The following is a 20,978-nucleotide window of genomic DNA, read 5'->3' as shown; positions in this document are numbered from 1 at the left end:
TGGAAATACAGATGGATTCCCAAAGTGAATCGCATGCAAATGAGATGCTCATTGCTTTTTGAGATCCAGCTCATTTGCATGCGATATGGGAGAAGCCAGTCAGTCAGCTGAGTATGCGCAGAGCAGCCCATCACTAAGTATCGCTGCTCTGCGCATGCTAAAGAAGTCTCTCCATTGCCCGCCGCATTGAGCCTGCCATGAGTGGGAAAGTGCGGGGTACAAATGTAACAAAAAAAAATGCAGACAAGCTGCGTGTATGAAAGCCGGCGTAGCATTTTTTTTCTCTTTTGAAAAACTGCCTGATGCCGGGAGGCTGCACTCTCCTGCTGGAGGGAACGGGGGGCCGCGGTCCACATGCTGGGAGCCTGCACTCTCCTGCCGGTGGGTGGGGGGAGAGGAGAAGATACCAAAACTCACAGAAACTTCAGTGTTCACTTGCAGCTGCGGCTACAGAGCTTGAGACCAGGCTGGAACGGCTCAAGCAGGGAGCTCTGGGGGTGGGGGTGGAGGATTTCAGAGATCTGCACATGAGAAGCTAGCAGTGTGCTGTGACTGGCTCATACACACAAAGAAGTTGTGTATATGAGAGCCGTGCACAAGCTTTTTTTACTTTGAAAACTGCTGAGCTTCCAGGGTCAAAGCAGCATACTTTATTGAAGCATCGGGACACGAAAACTGTTCCAGATCTTCCTTCTCTGAATTGTTCCAAATCTTTCTTCTCTGAACACAGCAGCGGGTGATTAAAATAAACAGAACTGCTGTGCTGGAAGACAGGAAGTCATTCTCAGGTCCCGATGATTTGACGGGCTGATTCTTCCCTCCACTGTTTCAGCTGTCATTCTAGGCAGTACCAACAGCTCCTGACCACCCATTAAAATTTGGACAGTAAAGGTAGGGGCTGCTTCTGTTCATCGCTCGGAAAGTGGCTGTGCATCACTTTGCATGCACATTTGTATAGTAATTAGCTCATTATAATAGCTTTCAATTCTGTGCATGTCTCATTTTACTCCTTGCTTGCTAAACTGGCTAGAACTGGTATAAAAACCATGCTGCTGGCTCGTTAGGCTTTGTGCATCTGGGCCTAAATGAGGCACACAAGAAAGTTGCTCCATCTCAGCCCTTTTGCTACTATCATCTTTGCAGGCTGTTGTTCTTACTTGGTGTATCTGTGTGTAGTGGCTGTGCTAGTTCAACTTAACTTGTCCTGCATCTAATATCAGCTTACTACAAGTAAGTCTTCAACTTACTACAGAACAGGCACCCAGCAATGTGCTGCTGCTCAGCATGTCACCTAAGGTGCAAGCCAATGGCGTGGACCTTAGCGCAGGCCTTTTTGTGGTATGGGAGCTGGATCTGCCCTGCTACTGACATCACACATGGCTGCTATTTAAATCTGATGCCCGGAAAAGCTATTCCATCTCAGCCCTTTTGCTACTACCATCTTCATGGACGGCTGCTCTTACTGACTGCATCTGTGTGTAGTGGCCATGCTAATTCAACTTTACCTGTCCTGTGTCTAATATCAGTAGAGTCTTCAACTTGCTACGGAACAGGCACCCATTCAGGTGCCATAGTCTGATCATTTCTTACTCCACTTCTCACTATTATGGCTAGGGAAAGCAAAAAATTCAACTAAAATCACTATTACCAGACAATGTAGGAGTAAGGTTAAGTTCCCACTATTTTGGGCTGAAGTGGATTCTCATATTTTAAAACTTCAGAATATGAAGAATTTTTTGAATGATTGGAAACAATTGGGCACTGTAATTTTGGATGCTAGCTCCTATTAAGACCAAAGTCAAACAGTTGAAACCAGAAAAATGGTTTGACTCTGAATTGCTTGAATTAAAACGTAGATATAGAAAATTAGAGAGGAAGTGAAGGGAAGATACATCAGCAGATTATAAAACTAATCGGATGAAGCAAATTAATAATTAATATATCTTGACTGTCAAGAAAAGAGAATTTTATTCTAAATTGATAGGAACAGATCGTACAGACATTAAGAAATTTTTTCACTCTTGGAAAATGTAACCAACATGACTAATGTTGTGAACTGTACAGCCTCGACTAATCCATCAGTTTTAGATTTAGCATCCTATTTTGAAAATAAGAGTCTTCTGAATAGAAATCAACTGCCTGACAAACCACTCTAGGCCTCAGAAGAATCTTTTATTGGGTATTCCTGCAAACAGACTGATCAATTTCAGAATATTGAATCTTCAACCACACTAAGGCTGATCTCCATGTGTCCTCCATGTTTATGTAAAACATCATCCTCAAAATTTGGATCCATATTAACAGACTGGTTAAATTTTCATTTGGAGAGAGGACTGTTTCCCACTTTAGACTCCTGAGAAAATTAAAGAGTCATGGGATAGGAGGCAAGGTTCTGGTGTGGATTAGAAATTAGTTACTGGACAGAAAACAGAGGGTAGGGTTAAATGGCCATTTCTCTCAATGGAGAAGAGTGGAGTGCTGCAGGGATTTGTATTGGGATCGGTGATATTTAACATATTTACAAATGATATGGAAATCGGAACTACGAGTGAGGTGATTAAATTTGCAGATGATACAAAACTATTCAAGGTTGTTAAAACACGTGCGGACTATGAAATATTGCAGGAAGACCTTAGGAAATTGGAAGACTAGGCATCAAAATGGCAGATAAAATTTAATGTGGACAAATGCAAGGTGATGCACATTGGAAAGAATATTCCGAATCACAGTTATCTGATGCTAGGGTCCACCTTGGGGGTCAGCGCTCAAGAAAAAGATCTTTGTGTCATTGTAGATAATACGCTGAAATCTTCTACTCAGTGTTCGGCAGCAGCCAAAAAAGCAAATAGAATGCTAGGAATTATTAAGAAAGGGATGGTGAATAAGACTGAAAACACTATAATGCCTTTGTATCTTTCCATGGTGTGTCCGTACCTTCAGTATTACACTTAGTTCTGGTCGCCGTAACTCAAAAACTATATAGTGGAATTAGAAAAGGTTCAAAGAAGAGCAAGCAAAATGATAAAGGGGATGGAACTCCTCTCGTATGAGGAAAGGCTAAAGAGGTTAGGGCTCTTCAGCTTGGAAAAGAGACCACTGAGGGGAGATATGATTATGGTCTACAAAATCCTGAGTGGTGTAGAATGAGTAGAAGTAAATCGATTCCAAAAGTACAAAGACTAGGGGACACTCAAGGAAGTTACATGGAAATAGTTTTAAAATAAATAGGAGGAAATATTTTTTCACTCAATGAATAATTAAGCTCTGGAACTCTTTGCCGGAGGAGGTGGTAAGAGCAGTTAGCGTATCTGGGTTTAAAAAAGGTTTGGACAAATTCCTGGAGGAAATGTCCATAGTCTGCTATTGAGAGAGACATTGGAAGCAACTGCTTGCCCTAGGATTTGTAGTGTTGGCACGATTTGGGTTTCTGCCAGGTACTTGTGACCTGGCTTGGCCACTGTTTGGAAAACAGAATACTGGACTAGATGGACCATTGGTCTGACCCAGTATGACTACTGTTATGTTCTTATGACTTCGACACAGAAGAAAGCAAAGGGTAATCTTTCCAAGGTCAGTAACTATCAGCCACCTAACACCTTGTTTATCAAGATAATGGAAGGGTATGTCACGGAGCAGTTAGTTGATTATTTGGATCAACATGAACTTCTTTATACAGCTCAATCTGGCTTTAGAACAAATTATAGCATGGCGGCAGTCGTGGGCACTTTGGTGGCCCTTGGTAAGCACATACTGAGTAAAGGACAGAATGCTATTATTTTACAGTTCAAACTCTCTTGTGCGTTTGATTTAGTAGATTAGCAGATTTAAACTGACATTTGCCAACAATGTGGAACTGAAGATAAAGCTTTATCTTGGCTGCAGGGTTTTCTAATGAACTGTTGTTACATGGTTAGGAAGGACGGAGTCTTATCCACCAAATGGAAGGCATTAAGTGGTGTCCCACAGGTGCTATTTAATCTGTTAATGAGATCATTGGGATGTCTCTTGATAAATCTAAATCTTTATATTTCATTTATGCGGATGACATTACCATCTTCCTACCATGTTCTTTTATTCTGGGCTGAAACTTTGTCTCGCATACAGTTATGTACGTCAGTTATTTCACTCTTGGATCTCTTCCAATCGCTCAAAACTAAACAGAGAGAAAACTTGACTTTGCCTTGAGAGACCTGCTTTGCTAGGTTCAAGTGATGATGAGCGATATGTGCCGTATTTTACAGTTGATAGTACTGTTTTTCTTCAGACTTACAGTTGAAAATACTGGGAGTTGAATTTGACAATCTCTTAATATTACAGCAACATGTACTGACCATTTTTTTTGTTAAATTTGTACCCCGTGCTTTCCCACTCATGGTAGGCTCAATGTGGCTTATATGGGGTAATGGAGGGTTAAGTGACTTGCCCAGAGTCACAAGGAGCTGCCTGTGCCTGAAGTGGGAATTGAACTCAGTTCCCCAAGACCAAAGTCCACCACCCTAACCACTAGGCCACTCCTCCACTCCATTTTGAAGAAGATCTATATTGTTCTTAGAAAGCTTAGGGCCGTTAACAAATATTTTTCAGTTGAGACATTTAGATTACTCGTCCAGTTGCTTATTCTAGCAAGATTTGATTACTGCAATTTGGTTCTTATTGGTTGTTCCTCAAAATTAATTGACTGAATGCAAGTCAAGCAGAATATGGCAGTTAGGCTGATTTTTAATCTACTATGATTTGCCTCAGTAAGAGAACATTATCTACAATTACATTGGTTACTAATTAAGGAATGTATTTAGTTTAAGGTATACATAATGGTGTTTAAGATTTTATTTGGTAAAGCTCCTCCCTATATGACAAACTTAGTGACCCTGTTACACAAATCTAATACTGTAATCAGTTCTTGTTGCAATTTTCAACCGCTAATAGCCTAAAATCAACTAGACACTGTGAAGAAACAGTGTGTTTTAAGCCTGTAAAATGTATATTTTTTCTGGTGTATTTCTCCTATTTGGCCAGCAGGCGGTATTTCTTTGCTGTAAAGCTGTTACAGGGAACTGAATGTTCTTTTTCATTAACACAAGCAGGAAGCAAGCAGCAGTATACTTTTAAAACTTGTTGACTGAGCTCTGATTGGCCTGGAGTTTGAAATTACCCAGTACTACTGGCTATTGCTTCAGTCTTAGCCTGGGAGAAATCCCCATATTCTATAACACTGTGCCCAACTTTTCAGAATGCCCCTGACCCGCCTAGGCCCCTCTCATGGCCACACCCTATTTTGGGTTGCACGCTATGGGATTTGGGCGCCTAATGTTATAGAATAGCACACAGCCAGATATGTGCACAAATTCTAATGGGTTCCAATTAATGTCAATAATTAGTTAGCATCCAATTATTGCTCATTAATGGTTTGTTATCCAATTAAATTGCATGCACATTTTGGATTGGCGCCCAAATGTGGGTGCCATGTATAGGATCCATGGAGTTGATGCTAGGCTGGGTTCACATGAGGCTCTGCAAATAATACACTTTTTGCTTATTTACAACCCAAATTTTTAGTGACCTCTGCGCAGTCTGTATTGAGGCACCAGTCCTCAATTTTACTTTGAACTTCTTTCTTTTATTTTGGCTGGAGAAAAGAACTTTTATCTACTGCAAATAACTCTCCTCATGCCATGTGGTTGATACTGGATCTATATTTGCATCTAACACGCCTCCTGGACAATAAAGAAAAAGCCTACAGCAACCTGCTTCAGTTGGACCATCCAAGGATATCAGAACCAGAAACTATAAAGTTCATACCTACAATCCGTGAGTTAAAGTTTTATTTTAACCACATAACTATTTCTAAAACTCTGAATCTGTTAGATTTCTTAAAACTAAAGTCAACCATCAGCCCCTGCATTAAGTTTCCAAATAAATTCACATAAAAGTGCTAAGTATAGCCATTTGTTTTCTACTGTTGGAAGCCTTTGATCTTTGACTCTCTTTGCTTGTGAAATAAGCTGGATTTACAACTGGAAAAACCTCCAGAGATCTGCATCAATTGGAACAAAGGACACCAGGATCAGAAACTGCTAACTAAACCCCCACTACAACTTTTGAGATAATGTTCATATCTATAACTTATACTACCTCTAAAGCTCTGTTATCTTGCTGAAGCTTCCTCAGCATTAAAACTTCCAAATAATTTCACAGGAGTGAAACACATCCATCTACTGCATGTCTTTGATGAACAGAAGTGCCTGTTAAGAGCTACTAAAGATGGCGACTGAGCTAGTCGCATCCACCTGAGCTCCACCGGACCTCTGAACTCCACCGGAGCTCTGAGCCCCGAACCAGATGGGAGAGGTGCCAGTTGAAGAGCGATGTGGCCCGCGTGTGTTCTGGGCACCTAGGGAACGGTGCCAGGATGAAAGCGGCAGAAAACGTATGGCACCAGAATGACCACCAAGGCCTAGCAAGAGGGGCAATAAACAAGGCCGATGCTGCCCCCAGAGACAAGAGAGGTAACTTGACCCCTCTCCCACGTTACGACCACCGGGAGCCGTGGAGGATCGTGCAACGCGGGGTGACCAGTTCCCCCACCTCCCAACCAAGGTGCCAGAGGGTGACCGCATCCCCCATCCGAGGGCCGAGGGACAATCGGGTCTCCCAAGCGGTGCACCACGAGGCTGACTGAACCGGGCCCTGCGTCCGACCCTGCCGCCTTTGCTGGTGCCCCACAGAACCAAAGGAAGAGTCCGGTGCGATATCGGAGAGGAGGCGGGAGCCACTCCAGGGGCGGACACCGAGACATCCTGGAGCCCGGGTGACGGCGTTCACAACTCAACCGTCTGCAGCGGCAGGGAGGCGCGGAGAGATGGGAACAGCGTGGCAACGGGCTGGAGCGCCCCGATCCAGATGACTGCAACAGCGGAGTGGAGCACCCTAATTACCTTGTGAGCAGGTTCATCTAAGCTACTTTCTTTCTTTCTTCTGTGGAATACAGTAGATTCATCTAAGCTACTGTCTTTCCTTCTTCTGTGGAATACAGTAGATGGGAGCACTCTAATACCTCGTGAGCAAACTCACCTAAGCTACTTTTCTCTCCTCTTCTGTGGAATACAGCATAAGAGAATAATACTCTTGAGCAGGATTATCTAAGTTATTTTTCTTCCTTCTTTCCGTGGAATACAGTATAAGAGCTTCATGAGCAGGATCATCTAAATTTTACTTTCCTCCGTATTTCTATGGAATACAGTACAAGAGATTTCTGGAAAATCCTTCATCTAATAGGCAGTTCAAATTGCACTGAACGCCCTCTCTAAGGGAACCTCTCTGCCTCCAACCAGCAAAACGCTGACCAGAATTACAGGACTCTTCTGCACCCAGGACATCACCCTCAGCATCTGACTGTGAGTAACCTAGTACTACTAATACTTAACATTTCTAAAGCGCTACTAGGGTTACGCAGCGCTGTACAGTTTAACATAGAAGGACAGTCCCTGCTCAAGGAGCTTACAATCTAAAGGACAAATGTACAAATGTATCTATCCCAAACTGACACCAATATGAATATAATCAAAATACTCCTAGCAATATACTCACTCTCATTGACCCAACTAACACTATCCATCCCACTTACAGAATATAATATTATACTCATCCTACAAAACCACCAAAGAGTGATCAAACACTACATACTCCACCAAACAGATACCCACCAAATCAAAGGAAAATTATCCAAACATGGTCAATACCACCAAAATGACACGAATGATCACAACAAACACACAACATCCAACGAACAACAACTTACACAAATCCATACAACACCAAACCTAACAGCCCAATACCAAAATATCCAAGTGGGCTACATTAATGCCAGGTCCGTAGTTAACAAAACAACAATAATATCAGACTGGATTAATTCAGAAAACCTTGATCTTATCTTCCTCATTGAAACCTGGATCCACAATGAAAAAGACCCCATAATCCTCGAACTATGCCCTCCAGGTTACAAAATCACCCACTGGACCAGATCAGAAAAGATAGAGAACAGTTCACTACTGAAACCACCGCTGAGTCCAAAACACCCCAACTAGAAGTCGCCTCACTCAGAATCCAAAACAAATCTCTGATTGATCAGGTGAACTGCGTCCTGTTCTATAGACCACCCAGCAATTGGAATGAAAGCCAGCCAATCTTCACGGACTTCATCTCAAACACTTGTGTTAATAACTCCAATACACTAATACTAGGTGACATAAACCTTCACCTAGAAGATCCCAACTCCGCCAATGCACGTGAATGTAAAGAATTCTTACAATCCTGGGTTCTCAAATGGCCTCACATACAAACCAGTAGCGTAGCTAGGTGGGGCGCAGGGGGAGCGGTTGCTCCCCCAAACAGACTTTTAGAAAAAATGGCGCCTATGCGCCACCGCCACATGCCAATATCATTCTCTACCTCCATCCTCTTTCCTCCCTTGCGAGCTTCTCCTGTCATTTCTGCCTCTCCCATCCGCATGGCTGTTTTTACAGCCCTGAAGCGTTCTCTGTCCGGCACCGGCGATTCAGATAGTTAGCCTTCTTGCCAGCATCGGGGCCTCTCCTCAGGTGCGTCCCACCTCTACGGAAAACAGGACATTGCATTACAGTAGGCGGGATGCGCCTGAGGAGAGGCCCCGACGCTGGCAAGAAGGCTGACTATCTGAATCACTGGTGCCGGATGGAGAACGCTTCAGGGCACTGAAAATGACCATGTGGACTGTAGAGAGGCTGTGGGCGAAACGCAAAAGATGTAAGACTCGGGGAGGGGGTGAAGAAGGGAGAAAGAGCTGCCCAAGGAGGTTTTAATAGGAGTGGAAGTGAGCCTATCTAGTCCATTGTAAGCAAGGAAGCCGGTTTGGTTAATCTGTTTCCACTCCCCCGCGCAGCCGTCACTGCTGTTCACTCGAAACAAAGCAAGCAACCTTATGAGCTGCTGCCTCCACCTTGTAATTTTTTATTGTTGGTCCATCTGTAGCAAGTCTAAAGCTGTTTCAGTTAGATAGGCAGTGCCTTAAAAGCAGGAGGAGAAAAGAAATAACAATTGAATATCACTAAAACAGCTTCAAAAAATATTGTAGCCGGTAGAAACTGCAATTATAAACTCTATAGGTTGAGCTCATTTTTCTTCACTGTTCTTGTTCTATACAATACAGATGTCCAGATTTCAAGTGAGGATATCCTGTTTCCTGATGGGTTCATCTTAACTGTTGTTGTAATCTGCCTTGGGAAGCCTGGTGTTTTAAAGGTGATAGAATATATTGAAATTAAATGAAAGTAGAATTAAACTCTCCTTTCATTGGGGCACATGGAATCACATCATCTATTTTGTAGAACTTTCTTTTAGATACACAAATGGATTATTCTGTTTTGAACGTGTTTCAGGGGCAAGTGGTTTTATAAGTCAAAATAAAAAGAAATATTTTGTTTCATCTGATCTCTTTTGTTTAAACATAAATGGGCTATAAGCCCCTAATGCAGTCCACTGGTTTTCTTAAATTTTTTGTTTGTGATGACTGTGCCAAAACTAAAAACTCTTATCTCTATCTGGTCGATAATAAAAGGAACACTATCCACCCTAAAAAGTTGTTTTGTGGCTGTGCATGAGGAATTGTGATATTGTATAAATAAATGTATATTTGTGTCCCTAGTCCTTAGTCTTGCATCCTTTCAAGAAATCCAGTTAATCATTTAACATTAGTGGAACATAGCCACAGAGGCATGGTATGGTCGCGTTTTTAATAATGGTAATACTAGGGCCCATCTAAGAAACAGGTTATTTCCTTGTGCCATCACTATCCAGCAGGATAGGCAGTGTCTTAAAAAGTGGAGGATAAAGGATTTTTTTTTTTACACATTTATATCACACATTACCCCAAGCAAAGTCGGATTAAATGTGGCTTACATTTGAAAATACAAATACCTGTTTTGTAAAAGGTACATTTTTTTTCAATTTTTATTTTGCAAAGTACAGGAGAAAATGCATTTCTGTTTCTTTTTTACCAGTATTGCACTGTTTATAGAGTCTGGTTTCCTTGGGCAGAGAGGAGGGGGTATCTATTTCAATTTTTGTTTTTTGTTTTTTCTTTTGTGGCTCCCTATTTTATATTAGATTGTTATCGTGGAATGTTGTCACAATTTGGGTTTCTGCCAGGTGCTTGTGACCTGGGTTGGCCATTGTTGGAAACAGGATAATGGGCTAGATGGACCATTGGTCTGACCCAGTATGGCTACTCTAATATTAACAAGGTGTCTAGCAGTGGAGTAAATGTGTGTGCTAGGTAGTTAATAAGACAGATTGCCTGCTCTGGACAGTCCAGGGACCTCTTCTGCCTCCTGCATCCTGATGTAGCTTACTGTTTCCTTGTAGGCAGGACGCAACAGAGACAGCCTGTATTAATCAGTGCCCGCAACAGCCCTTGAGCAACAACACAGACACTGCTGTCTAGCTGACCCCAACTGGCGCCTATTTTATAAATCTGCTCCTCCTGAGATCAAAACCTGGCTACGCCTCTGGTACAAACTACCAAGGGGCATAGCTATGGGTGGGCCTGGGCCCGGTACAAACTACCAAGGGGTATAGCTACGGGTGGGCCTGGGTGGGCCCAGGCCCACCCAATCTCGACTCAGGCCCGCCCAGTTTACAGCAGCTGAGTAGCAGCCAGCCACAGTGTTGCTACAGACTTATTTTATTCTGTTGGTCAGCGGCGCGGCCCGCCCCGCTCAGCCACCTCCCACCTGCTTTTATCGGCAGCACGAGAGCTCCTCTTCCTCGTCGCCAGCGCAGCCTCTTGTTATCCAGCTAAACACAGTTTCGCAGAGTCGCAGATTCGCGGCTGCTGTTAGCAACCTCTGCTGCACATGTGCGTCACCCCACCACGCTGCACTCTCTGCCGTCTCCCTCCTCCTCGGGCCCGACTGGGGCCCACCCCGCACGGCATGATGGCGTTGTGGCTGCGCCGCATGCAGTGCCGCATGGGAAAGGTTAGGGGCAGCTCCAAATCCACACTGTGCCTGCCTAAACCACAGCTCAATTTGCACCTGTGACACCAAAGCCTCTGAAGGTAGGAACACGCCAAGAGAGTGCCCTCTCACATAATTTCTTTTCACTGCAGAAAGATTTTGGTTTCTCTGTTCTCTGGAAGTTTCAGTATTGCTAGCTTGACTACTCATTAACTTCTTAATTCAGGCATGCTTTTCTCACTCCTCTGTTATGTGAGAGGAATACTGTCTGGGCTCCCAGTAAAATGCAGAAGAAGCATGGGCCAGTGTTGCCAGGTGGGCGGTTTTACCGCCCAATTGGGCAGTTTTCCGCGACCCGCCGCGGGAAATTTTTGCCCGTGGCGGGTTGTGGTTTTTTGGGCTTCTTTTTTTTCTTTTGGGCGGTTTTCAGGCGGTTTTTTCGGCCACAGGGGGCGGGGTTAGTGACGTTTTGGGCGGGGTTAGTGACATTCTGGGCGGGGCCGATGACGGGGAGGCGGGGCCGATGACAAGGGAGGCGGGGCCGATGACGGCGGGGGCGGGGTTGATGACTGCGGGGGCGGGGTTGATGACGGCGGGGGCAAGGGTGATGATGCGGGGGTGGGGGTGTCAGGGGCGGGGTTTGAGTTTGGGCGGGTTTTGGGCTGTTTTTAGGCTGGATTGGGTGGGAAAAAAATTTTCCACCTGGCAACCCTGGCATGGGCTAAAAATGCCAGAGGAGACCCCAGCAAAAATGCATAGGGGGTAGGGTCTGAAAATGCCATAGGAAACTCCAGTAAAATGCAGAAGGGGCAGGGGAATTAAAATGTAGAGGAGACACCGCCAGTAAATTACAGAAGGGGCAGGGACAAAAAATGCTGGATATTCAGACTCCAGAGTTAATGTAGCTGCTGTCTGGCCTTGGCTCTTCCACTCAGGTGCAAACTGTGAATTATGGAAACCAAGACTGGAATTGCATACTGTGAGAATGTGGTGTGAACTTTGCAGGATTCATTTTTTATTTCCTTTTGTCTATCTTTTTTATATTTTGGACTACTAACTGTTTGAAATGATTGTGTAATGCAGATCATTTTCATTTGTAAGACAACTTGTTATAATGTCCTGTGTAACTTTTTTTTCAAAGTAACCTTTAATACAACCTTCAACAGCAATGAAGAAAACCTCCAATTATTTATCTCCAGTTTGCTTAACTGAGCTGACCTTAGAGTAATTGCCGCACCCTACACAGTAACATTGTATTAAGAAATCCTTCAGGCCGGTGGTGGGCGGCGGAGCTGATGGTTGGGAGACAGGGATAGGGCTGGGCAGACTTATACGGTCTGTGCCAGAGCCGGTGGTGGGAGGCGGGGATAGTGCTGGGCAGACTTGTACGGTCTTTGCCCTGAAAATGACAGTTACAAATCAAGGCAAGATATACACAAAAAGTAGCACATATAAGTTTGTCTTGTGGGCAGACTGGATGGACCGTGCAGGTCTTTTTCTGCCGTCATCTACTATGTTACTATGTAGGGATGGGCATCCAGAAAATGCTTGTTTGTTATGCTGTTGGTTTTTTGTGTGTATGTGTGTGTGTGTGTGTTGTTTACAGGAATTTTCATTTTAGTCAGGTTTTGCTGGCCATTTCATCATTTTGTCAGTTTCCAACTCTTTGGAAATAGTGCACGCCATTTGGAAACAGGATTGGCATAAGTGCCAAATCCACACTATGCCTGCTTGTTCCCTGCCGGCCGGGTCTGTGATTGTTTTCAGTCAGTTTGTTCAATCACAGTAGCACTCCCCCGCAGCACCACTTAGCTACAGAAGCCAGGTAATAAATGCATCTATATCAATTGAGATAAAGATTATCCCTTGTTATATGTTTCGTAAGGCTTTGGAAATGTACTTGTGTGAAACATAGGTTCTGGGTAAAGTCTGAGGATGAGGGTTTTTTTTTTTCTTATTAGTTTCAAACTGTATTTGAAACTAAGAAACTGGTATGTCCAGCTTCTTTTACTATGTAAATCGCACTGAACTCCTTTGGGGATGTTGCGATTCATAAGAAATAAAGTAAATTAAATTATATGTTTAAATATTTTTTTACATGTCGTCATGCAGTAGTAATTTTGCTATTTTGTACTCAAAATGCTGGTGGTGGTGGGCTTCTGGGTGGGGTAAGCACTTCACTGCCTAGGGCAAAAAAGGTATATTTAATGATTAAAATATACCTTTTTTTCGTCCTAGGCAGTGAAGAGCCCACTACCAGCCAGCATTTTGATTATTCTTGTAATCAGAATGATGGCTCTGGTCTGGTGGTGGGCTTCTGGGTGGGGGTGGGGGTGGGCTCTTCACTGTCATGTGTGTTGAGATGTTTGCCATTATAGTAGACTTACGTCTGGTCAAGTTTGATATGGCATAATGTAACTGTATTTACAAATATCGTTTTTTAAGTATGTATGTGGTTTATATTGATGCAGGGCAGCTGTTGGGCAGCATTCTAAGGCATTAGTTTGTAATATCCCAAGAAGCACTATTCATACCTATATACATAGTGCCCACCCATATTAGCTCTGGGCCCACCCAAAAAGGTCAGGTCTGGCTACGCCACTGCAAACTACCCACACTAAGGGACATACACTGGACCTCCTAACACACAAACTGTACACAGATCATAACCTATCAATAACAAACATCAAATGGTCAGAAACACCTTGGACCGACCACTACAAATTGAACCTATCCCTAAACTGGCGAAAGAAGGGATTAACTCGCACATCAGAACAAACAACTTACACCACGAGAGGGCAAATAGATCCACAAATATTCTGGCAACAAATATATGACAACAGATGGATAACAAGATTTGACTCCATACATTACCTCAATCAATGGGAGGATAGATGCAGAACCGTACTAAATGAAATAGCAACTTTAAAGACGAGAACATCAAGAAGACAAAACTCAATACCTTGGTACAATGACGAATTAAAAAATTCAAAACACAAACCAGAAAACTAGAACGAGCATGGAAAAAAACAAAAGATGAACACACACTCAATGCATGGAAACAAATACACAGAAAATACAAATATACAATTAGACAAACCAAAAGGTCCTAATATAAAACCAAACTAGGACCGGATAACAAAGATCTCAAGAAACTATTTCAACTCATAAATAAACTATTAGACACCACCCCTGTCACCACATCCAACACAGACATCCCACCTGCAGACAAACTGGCCACCTACTTTAAAGACAAAATAACAAAACTACGTAGCACCCTTCCTCATCACAACAACGATATCGAAAACTTCTTCGACAACCTGGACCTAATCCCGGGCGGATATCCAGCTGACCGAACCTGGTCAACATTCAATCCACTCACCACTGAATCAGTCACACAAGCGACTCAGGTTTGCCAGCACCCACTGCAAATTGGACACATGTCCCAGTCACCTACTTAAATACGCCCCCAACCGATTCATAGAAGACCTCACATCCTACCTAAACTTCATGTTACAACAAGGCTCCTTCCCCAAGAAATATAGCAACATCCTACTTACCCCAATACCTAAAGACACCAAGAAAAAAACAAATGATCTCACCAACTATCGACCAGTTGCATCTATCCCTCCAGTAGTAAAATTGATGGAGAGCTTGGTAACCAAACAGCTTACGGAATATTTGGACAAGTTCTCAATACTGCATAATTCACAATCAGGATTCTGCTCCCACCATAGCACTGAAACCGTACTAGTCACTCTCCTGGCCAAATTCAAGCAGGAAATAGTCATAGGTAAAAGCATACTTCTCCTCCAATTTGACATGTCGAGCGCATTCGACATGGTAAACCACAACATACTACTGAGACTCCTTGGCCACTTTGGGATTGATGGAAACGTATTTAACTGGATCAAGGGCTTTCTTACCACCAGAACATACCAAGTAAAATCAAACTCAAATATATCACCACCGTGGAAAGCAGCCTGCGGAGTACCTCAAGGATCACCATTATCACCAATACTCTTCAACATGATGATGATCCCACTGGCAAAGTTCTTGTCCAATAGAGGTCTCAACCCATTCATCTATGCAGATGACGTTACAATATACATTCCCTTCAGAGAGGACTTGACAGAAATAACCAATGAAATTAAAGATGGCCTTAACATCATGGACTCCTGGGCAAACTCATTCCAACTGAAACTGAACACTGAAAAAACACACTGCCTCATCCTCTCATCACAACACAACAAATACAAACCCGCAACTATAAGCACCCCAGGACACACACTTCCTACTTCAGATAGCTTAAAAATACTCGGCGTCACACTCGATCGCAACCTCACACTCGAGAACTAAGTAAAACCCGTAATAAAGAAAATGTTCTATGCAATGTGGAAACTCAAATGAATAAAATCTTTCTTCCCGAGGGAAACTTTTCAAAACCTAATACAATCAATGGTCCTAAGCCATGCAGATTACTGTAACAGAATCTAAGCGGGATGTAAAGCACAACTCACAAAAAAACTCCAGACCGCCCAAAATACAGCAGCCAGATTGATATATGGTAAAACTTGATTCGAAAGTGCTAAACCCCTACGAGAAAAGTTGCACTGGCTCCCAATCAAAGAACGGACCATCTTCAAAATCTGCACCTTGGTACACAAAATCATCTACGGCGTAGTACCAGGATACATGATAGACCTAATAGATCTACCAACCAGAAACAGAATCAGATCATCACAATCATACCTAAACCTACATTATCCAAATTGTAAAGGACTAAAATACAAAACAACTTACGCATCCAGCTTCTCCAACATAAGCGCACAACTATGGAACGGACTCCCAAGTGCTGTGAGAACAATCCATGACCACTTAAACTTCAGGAAATCACTCAAAACTCACCTCTTCAAAAAGGCCTATTCCACCAATCCAGCACCCAGCAACACAGCATAACTAATGATCATACTGGACAATTTATAATCTTCACTTCCTTCGACCCCTTGATGCCTGATCCACACCTACCTCATCTGACCACAATATAACTTTGTATCTGTTATCAACCGAATTGGCAACAGCCTCTACGGTACTATGTAAGCCACATTGAGCCTGCAAATAGGTGGGAAAATGTGGAGTACAAATGTAACAAATAAATAAATATTAGACACAAATTACCAAGCATTTCCCCTTGCTACATTCCAAGGTATGGTTATGGTCAATGACGCCTCTTTGTCTTACAAATTCCTGAACCTCTCAGATAATCTCCTCTTCCCCTCTCCACTGCCTGCAGTAATTCCAAGCCTGCACTTACGATCTAAGCAATTGCATAAAGTTAAGCAAAACAGCTGCCCTAACTTGTGCTGAGTTAATCGGGCACCAGTCATGAGGCAGCAGACGGCGCTCGGGGAGCCTGTGCGGGTCCTGTGAACGGCACCGCTGTCGCCCTCAGAGCAGGGAGAAGCATCCAAACCTCTCCCCATGGGGGACCACACGAGGCTCGCGGGACAGTGACGGCACACCCGATTCTACCTCCTCACCCATCCGCCCACCCAGAGCAGGGAGAGACGATCGAGCCTCCCACGGGGGACCCCACGGGCTGTGTGGAAGCAGTTGTGCACCCGGCTCTGCCTCCTTGCCTGCCCGCCCGCCGTTTCCTCAGACGGTAGCAGGAAAGGGGAGCACTGTCTGGTGGAGCTGCCCCAGAAGCATGGGAGTTATGGAGATGTGAGGACGCTCTCGGAGGGAACCGCCAAGGTCACTGAGAGCTCAGTCGACAGCACCGAGACCAGAGCACAGCAGCAGAGACAAGCGGAGAAGGGACAACGCGGCGGTGGCCCCAGAGACAGGCTCTGAGGGGCTCAGGGCAAAGCAGTAGTGGCAGCCTGAGGCTGCTGCCCCCCCTCTGGTGTCTACCTCCAACATAGACACAGCTCCCAGGGTTGCGGAGTCTCTGTGCCTTGGGCAACGTGTCCGATCACCAGGGCATGAGTAAAGTGCCTATTATATTTCAAGATATTGAGACTTTACAACTGACAAGGCTTGAAAGGCCTGACAGTAAAAACCAAAGTAAAAACTCAATAATTGTTAGTGAACTGAAGACACCTTCAGCAGTATGGGCATGCCTGAGAAGGAGCCTTTTGCACTGCATTTGATCAACTGGAGAAGGCAGGCTTGTGAGGAGAGCAGATTGGAGCAACACGGTCTTAATAGTACCCATAAGAAATATATGCCATAATGAATACCCTCAAACTACTCCTAATAATCTACTCCCTAACACTGATCCACTTAACACTAACCACCCCACTTGCAGAAAACAACATCATACCCATACTATACAAGCATTATAGATTGATCAAATACACCACACCTCACCAAAGTGTTAACAACCTAAACAAAGGAAAAACACTTATATGCGAACAACCACAACAGAAGGGAAAGAAGGGCCAAACAAACTCACCTCAACAAAGAAATGACAACTAACAAAAGTCCACTTAACACCAAATACAGAAGACTCATTCCAAACAATCCAAGTGGGCTATGTCAACGCCAGATCTGCTGTAAATAAAACAGCAATACTAACAGACTGGATCATGTCAGAAAACATCGACCTACTCTTCCTCACTGAAACTTGGATCCATGACCAAAAGGACCCTATAATTCTAGACCTGTGCCCTCCAGGATACAAAATCACACACTGGACCAGAAAAGAAAAGAGAGGTGGAGGCATAGCACTAATCTATCGGTCCCACTTTACCACCGAAACTACTGCAGAGTCCATAACACCTCAACTTGAAATTGCCTCAATCAGAATCCACAACAAAACCCTACGCGATCATGTGAATTGTGTCTTGTTTTACAGACCTCCAGGTAATTGGAACGAAGGCCAGACCAACTTAATGGACTTCATTTCAAACACATGTGTAACCAACTCCAATACACTAGTACTAGGAGACATCAACCTTAACTTAGAAGACCCGAACTCTATCAACGCACGAGAATGTAAGGAATTTCTCCGTTTATGCGATCTCAAATGGCCACAAATGCAAGCAACCCATGTCAAAGGACACACACTTGATCTCATCTCACACAAACTCTCAACAGACCAGAACCTAACAATAACAAATACGAAATGGCCAGAGACACCCTGGACTGACCACTACAAACTAAACTTATCCCTACATTGGTGGAAGAAGGGTATACAACGAAAACTAGAACACACATCCTACAGCACAAGAGGTCAAGTAGACACGAAAACATTCTGGCAACTAATATACAATAACGAATGGGCAACACAAACAGACTCCACATACCACCTCATAGAATGGGACAAAAGCATACTAGATGAAATTGCGCCCTTACGAACAAGAACCCCACGCAAGCATAACTCGACACCATGGTTCAACGATGAACTGAAAAAGTTAAAAACACAAACCAGGAAACTCGAACGAACATGGAATAAAACAACAGATGAACATACACTCAACACATGGAAAAAAAATACAAAGAAAATACAAATACGCAATAAGTCAATCCAAAAGATCATACTATAAAACCAAAATAGGGACAGATTACAAAAACATGAAGAAATTATACCAACTTGTGAACAAACTCCTAGACACCAACTTGGTCACTACCACAAATACAGACATCCCATCTGCAGATAAACTTGCGAAGAACTTCAATGAAAAAAATTGTAAACCTATGCAACACGTTACCTCAGAACAACACAGACACAGAAAACTTCCTTAATGAATTGGACCCAACCACTGGAGAATACCCAGCAGATCGGATCTGGTTAAACTTCGCCCTCCTTACCGTCGAAACAGTTACCCAGGCGATTAATAAGTTTTCCAACACTCACTGTAAACTAGATACCTGCCCCAGCTACCTAATGAAATCCGCTCCTGACCGCTTCATAGCAGACCTCACATCCAACCTAAATTACATGCTTCAGCAAGGCCTCTTCCCTAAGGAAAATTCCAATATCCTACTCACCCCAATACCAAAAGATACCATAAAAAAAACAAACAAAATCACTAACTACTGTCTAGTAGCATCTGTTGCTGGTCAAACTGATGGTAACCAAACAACTTACAGATTACATAAACAAATTCTCAATACACGACTCACAGTCAGGCTTTCGTCCCCTCCACAGCACGGAAACAGTATTACTCACTCTTCTAGCCAAATTCAAGCAGGAAATAGCAACGGGCAAAAACATCCTTCTCCTCCAATTCGGCATGTCTAGTGCATTCGACATGGTAAACCATAATATATTAATAAGATTACTAGATAAGTTTGGGATTGGTGGAAACATACTTAACTGGATCAAGGGCTTCCTAACCACAAGAACATATCGAGTAAAATCAAATTCAAACATATCATCACCGTGGAAAGCAGACTGTGGAGTACCGCAAGGATCACCACTATCACCGATCCTATTCAACTTAATGATGACCCCACTTGCCAAGTCCTTATCCAACCATGGCCTTAACCCTTTCATATATGCAGACAATGTCACAATATACATTCCTTACAAAACCAAACTGACAGAAATCACCAACGAAATCAAGCTCGGCCTGAACATCATGGATTCATGGGCAAGTGCATTTCAACTAAAACTCAATAAAGAAAAAACTCATTGTCTCATCCCCTCATCCCAACACAGCGCGGACATCCCCACAAGTATCAACACCCCCGATCACACCCTTCCTATCTCAGACAGCTTGAAAATCCTCGGCGTTACAATGGACCGTAACTTAACACTAGAGAGCCAAGTGGCATCCACAACAAAGAAAATGTTCCACTCAATGTGGCAACTCAAACGCGTGAAGCAATTCTTCCCGAGGGAAACATTTCGCAACCTGATACAATCAATGGTACTAAGCCACTTAGATTACTGCAATGGAATTTATGCGGGATATAAAGACAAACCTTAAAGAAACTTCAGACTGCTCAAAACACAGCAGCTAGACTAATATTTGGTAAAACGCGATTTGAAAGCGCAAAACCCCTCCGCAAAAAACTACACTGGCTCCCAATCAAAGAACGCATCACCTTCAAAGTCTGCACCCTGGTTCACTAAATCATCTACAGAGAAACCCCGAGTTACATAACAGACTTGATCGACTTACCAATTAGAAATAAATCCAAATCAACACGATCTTATCGAAATCTGCACTACCCAAGCTGCAAAGGACTTAAATAGAAAACAACTTACGCATCTAGTTTTTCCTACAAAAGCACACAACTGTGGAACGCATTACCAAAAGCCTTGAAAATGACGTATGACCATCTAAAATTCCGGAAATCACTAAAAACCAACCTGTTTAAAAAGGCATACCCTACCGATCCAACTTAAATGACTAATCTCTGCAACACAACCAAACTAAAGCATGTAATGGACATAACACAACTCTTCCGTTCTCTGGTTCCCTAATGTGGCTGTGCCACATGAACTTGATCTTACCACAACACCACCCTGCAAAGGCCTCTCCGGTACTATGTAAGCCACATTGAGCCTACAAATAGGTGGGAAAATGTGGGATACAAATGTAACAAATAAATAAAATAAATAAATAAATATGTTAACTGCTGTAATTATTTATTGCCTGTGTACTTGCTGTACACTGCCTTGGGTGTATTTCTTCAAAAAGGCAGTAATAAATCTTAATAATTAAATAAACTAAAAACTTGTAGTCATCTGGCACGTCACAGATTAGCCTCCATTTTTTGCAGTGACTTTGCCTTGAGAGACCTGCTTTGCTAAGGTGATTAGACATGTCAAAGGAGATAGGCAAATACAATTCTGCTTTTCCCAGGAAAGTTAGAGGAGTGGATTTCCTGTGTGCTTCTGACGTGGAGAACCTTAATAGCTGTTTTGTGCTATACCTGGTTTGGGGCAACGGTGATTGCCCAGGTGAATGTCATCGATGGCTATATATGAGTGGTCTTCTCCAGCAGTCATCGCCTCCAGAATCAGCT

General features: G+C 43.2%; 1 protein-coding gene across 1 annotated transcript in view; it reads right to left on the bottom strand.

The window, feature by feature from the left end:
- Positions 1-20,978, bottom strand: part of MAMDC4 (MAM domain containing 4) — a 510,080-nt gene that overhangs the window by 163,263 nt on the left and 325,839 nt on the right. Inside the window, exon 23 of the mRNA XM_030206971.1 lies at positions 20,886-20,976. Coding sequence (XP_030062831.1) covers positions 20,886-20,976 — 91 coding nt within the window. The remainder of the gene's footprint in view (positions 1-20,885; positions 20,977-20,978) is intronic.

This window comes from Microcaecilia unicolor, chromosome 6, assembly GCF_901765095.1.
Source record: "Microcaecilia unicolor chromosome 6, aMicUni1.1, whole genome shotgun sequence".
In the NCBI taxonomy this organism is placed as follows: Eukaryota; Metazoa; Chordata; class Amphibia; order Gymnophiona; family Siphonopidae; genus Microcaecilia; species Microcaecilia unicolor.
This window is presented reverse-complemented; position numbering and strand designations above follow the sequence as displayed.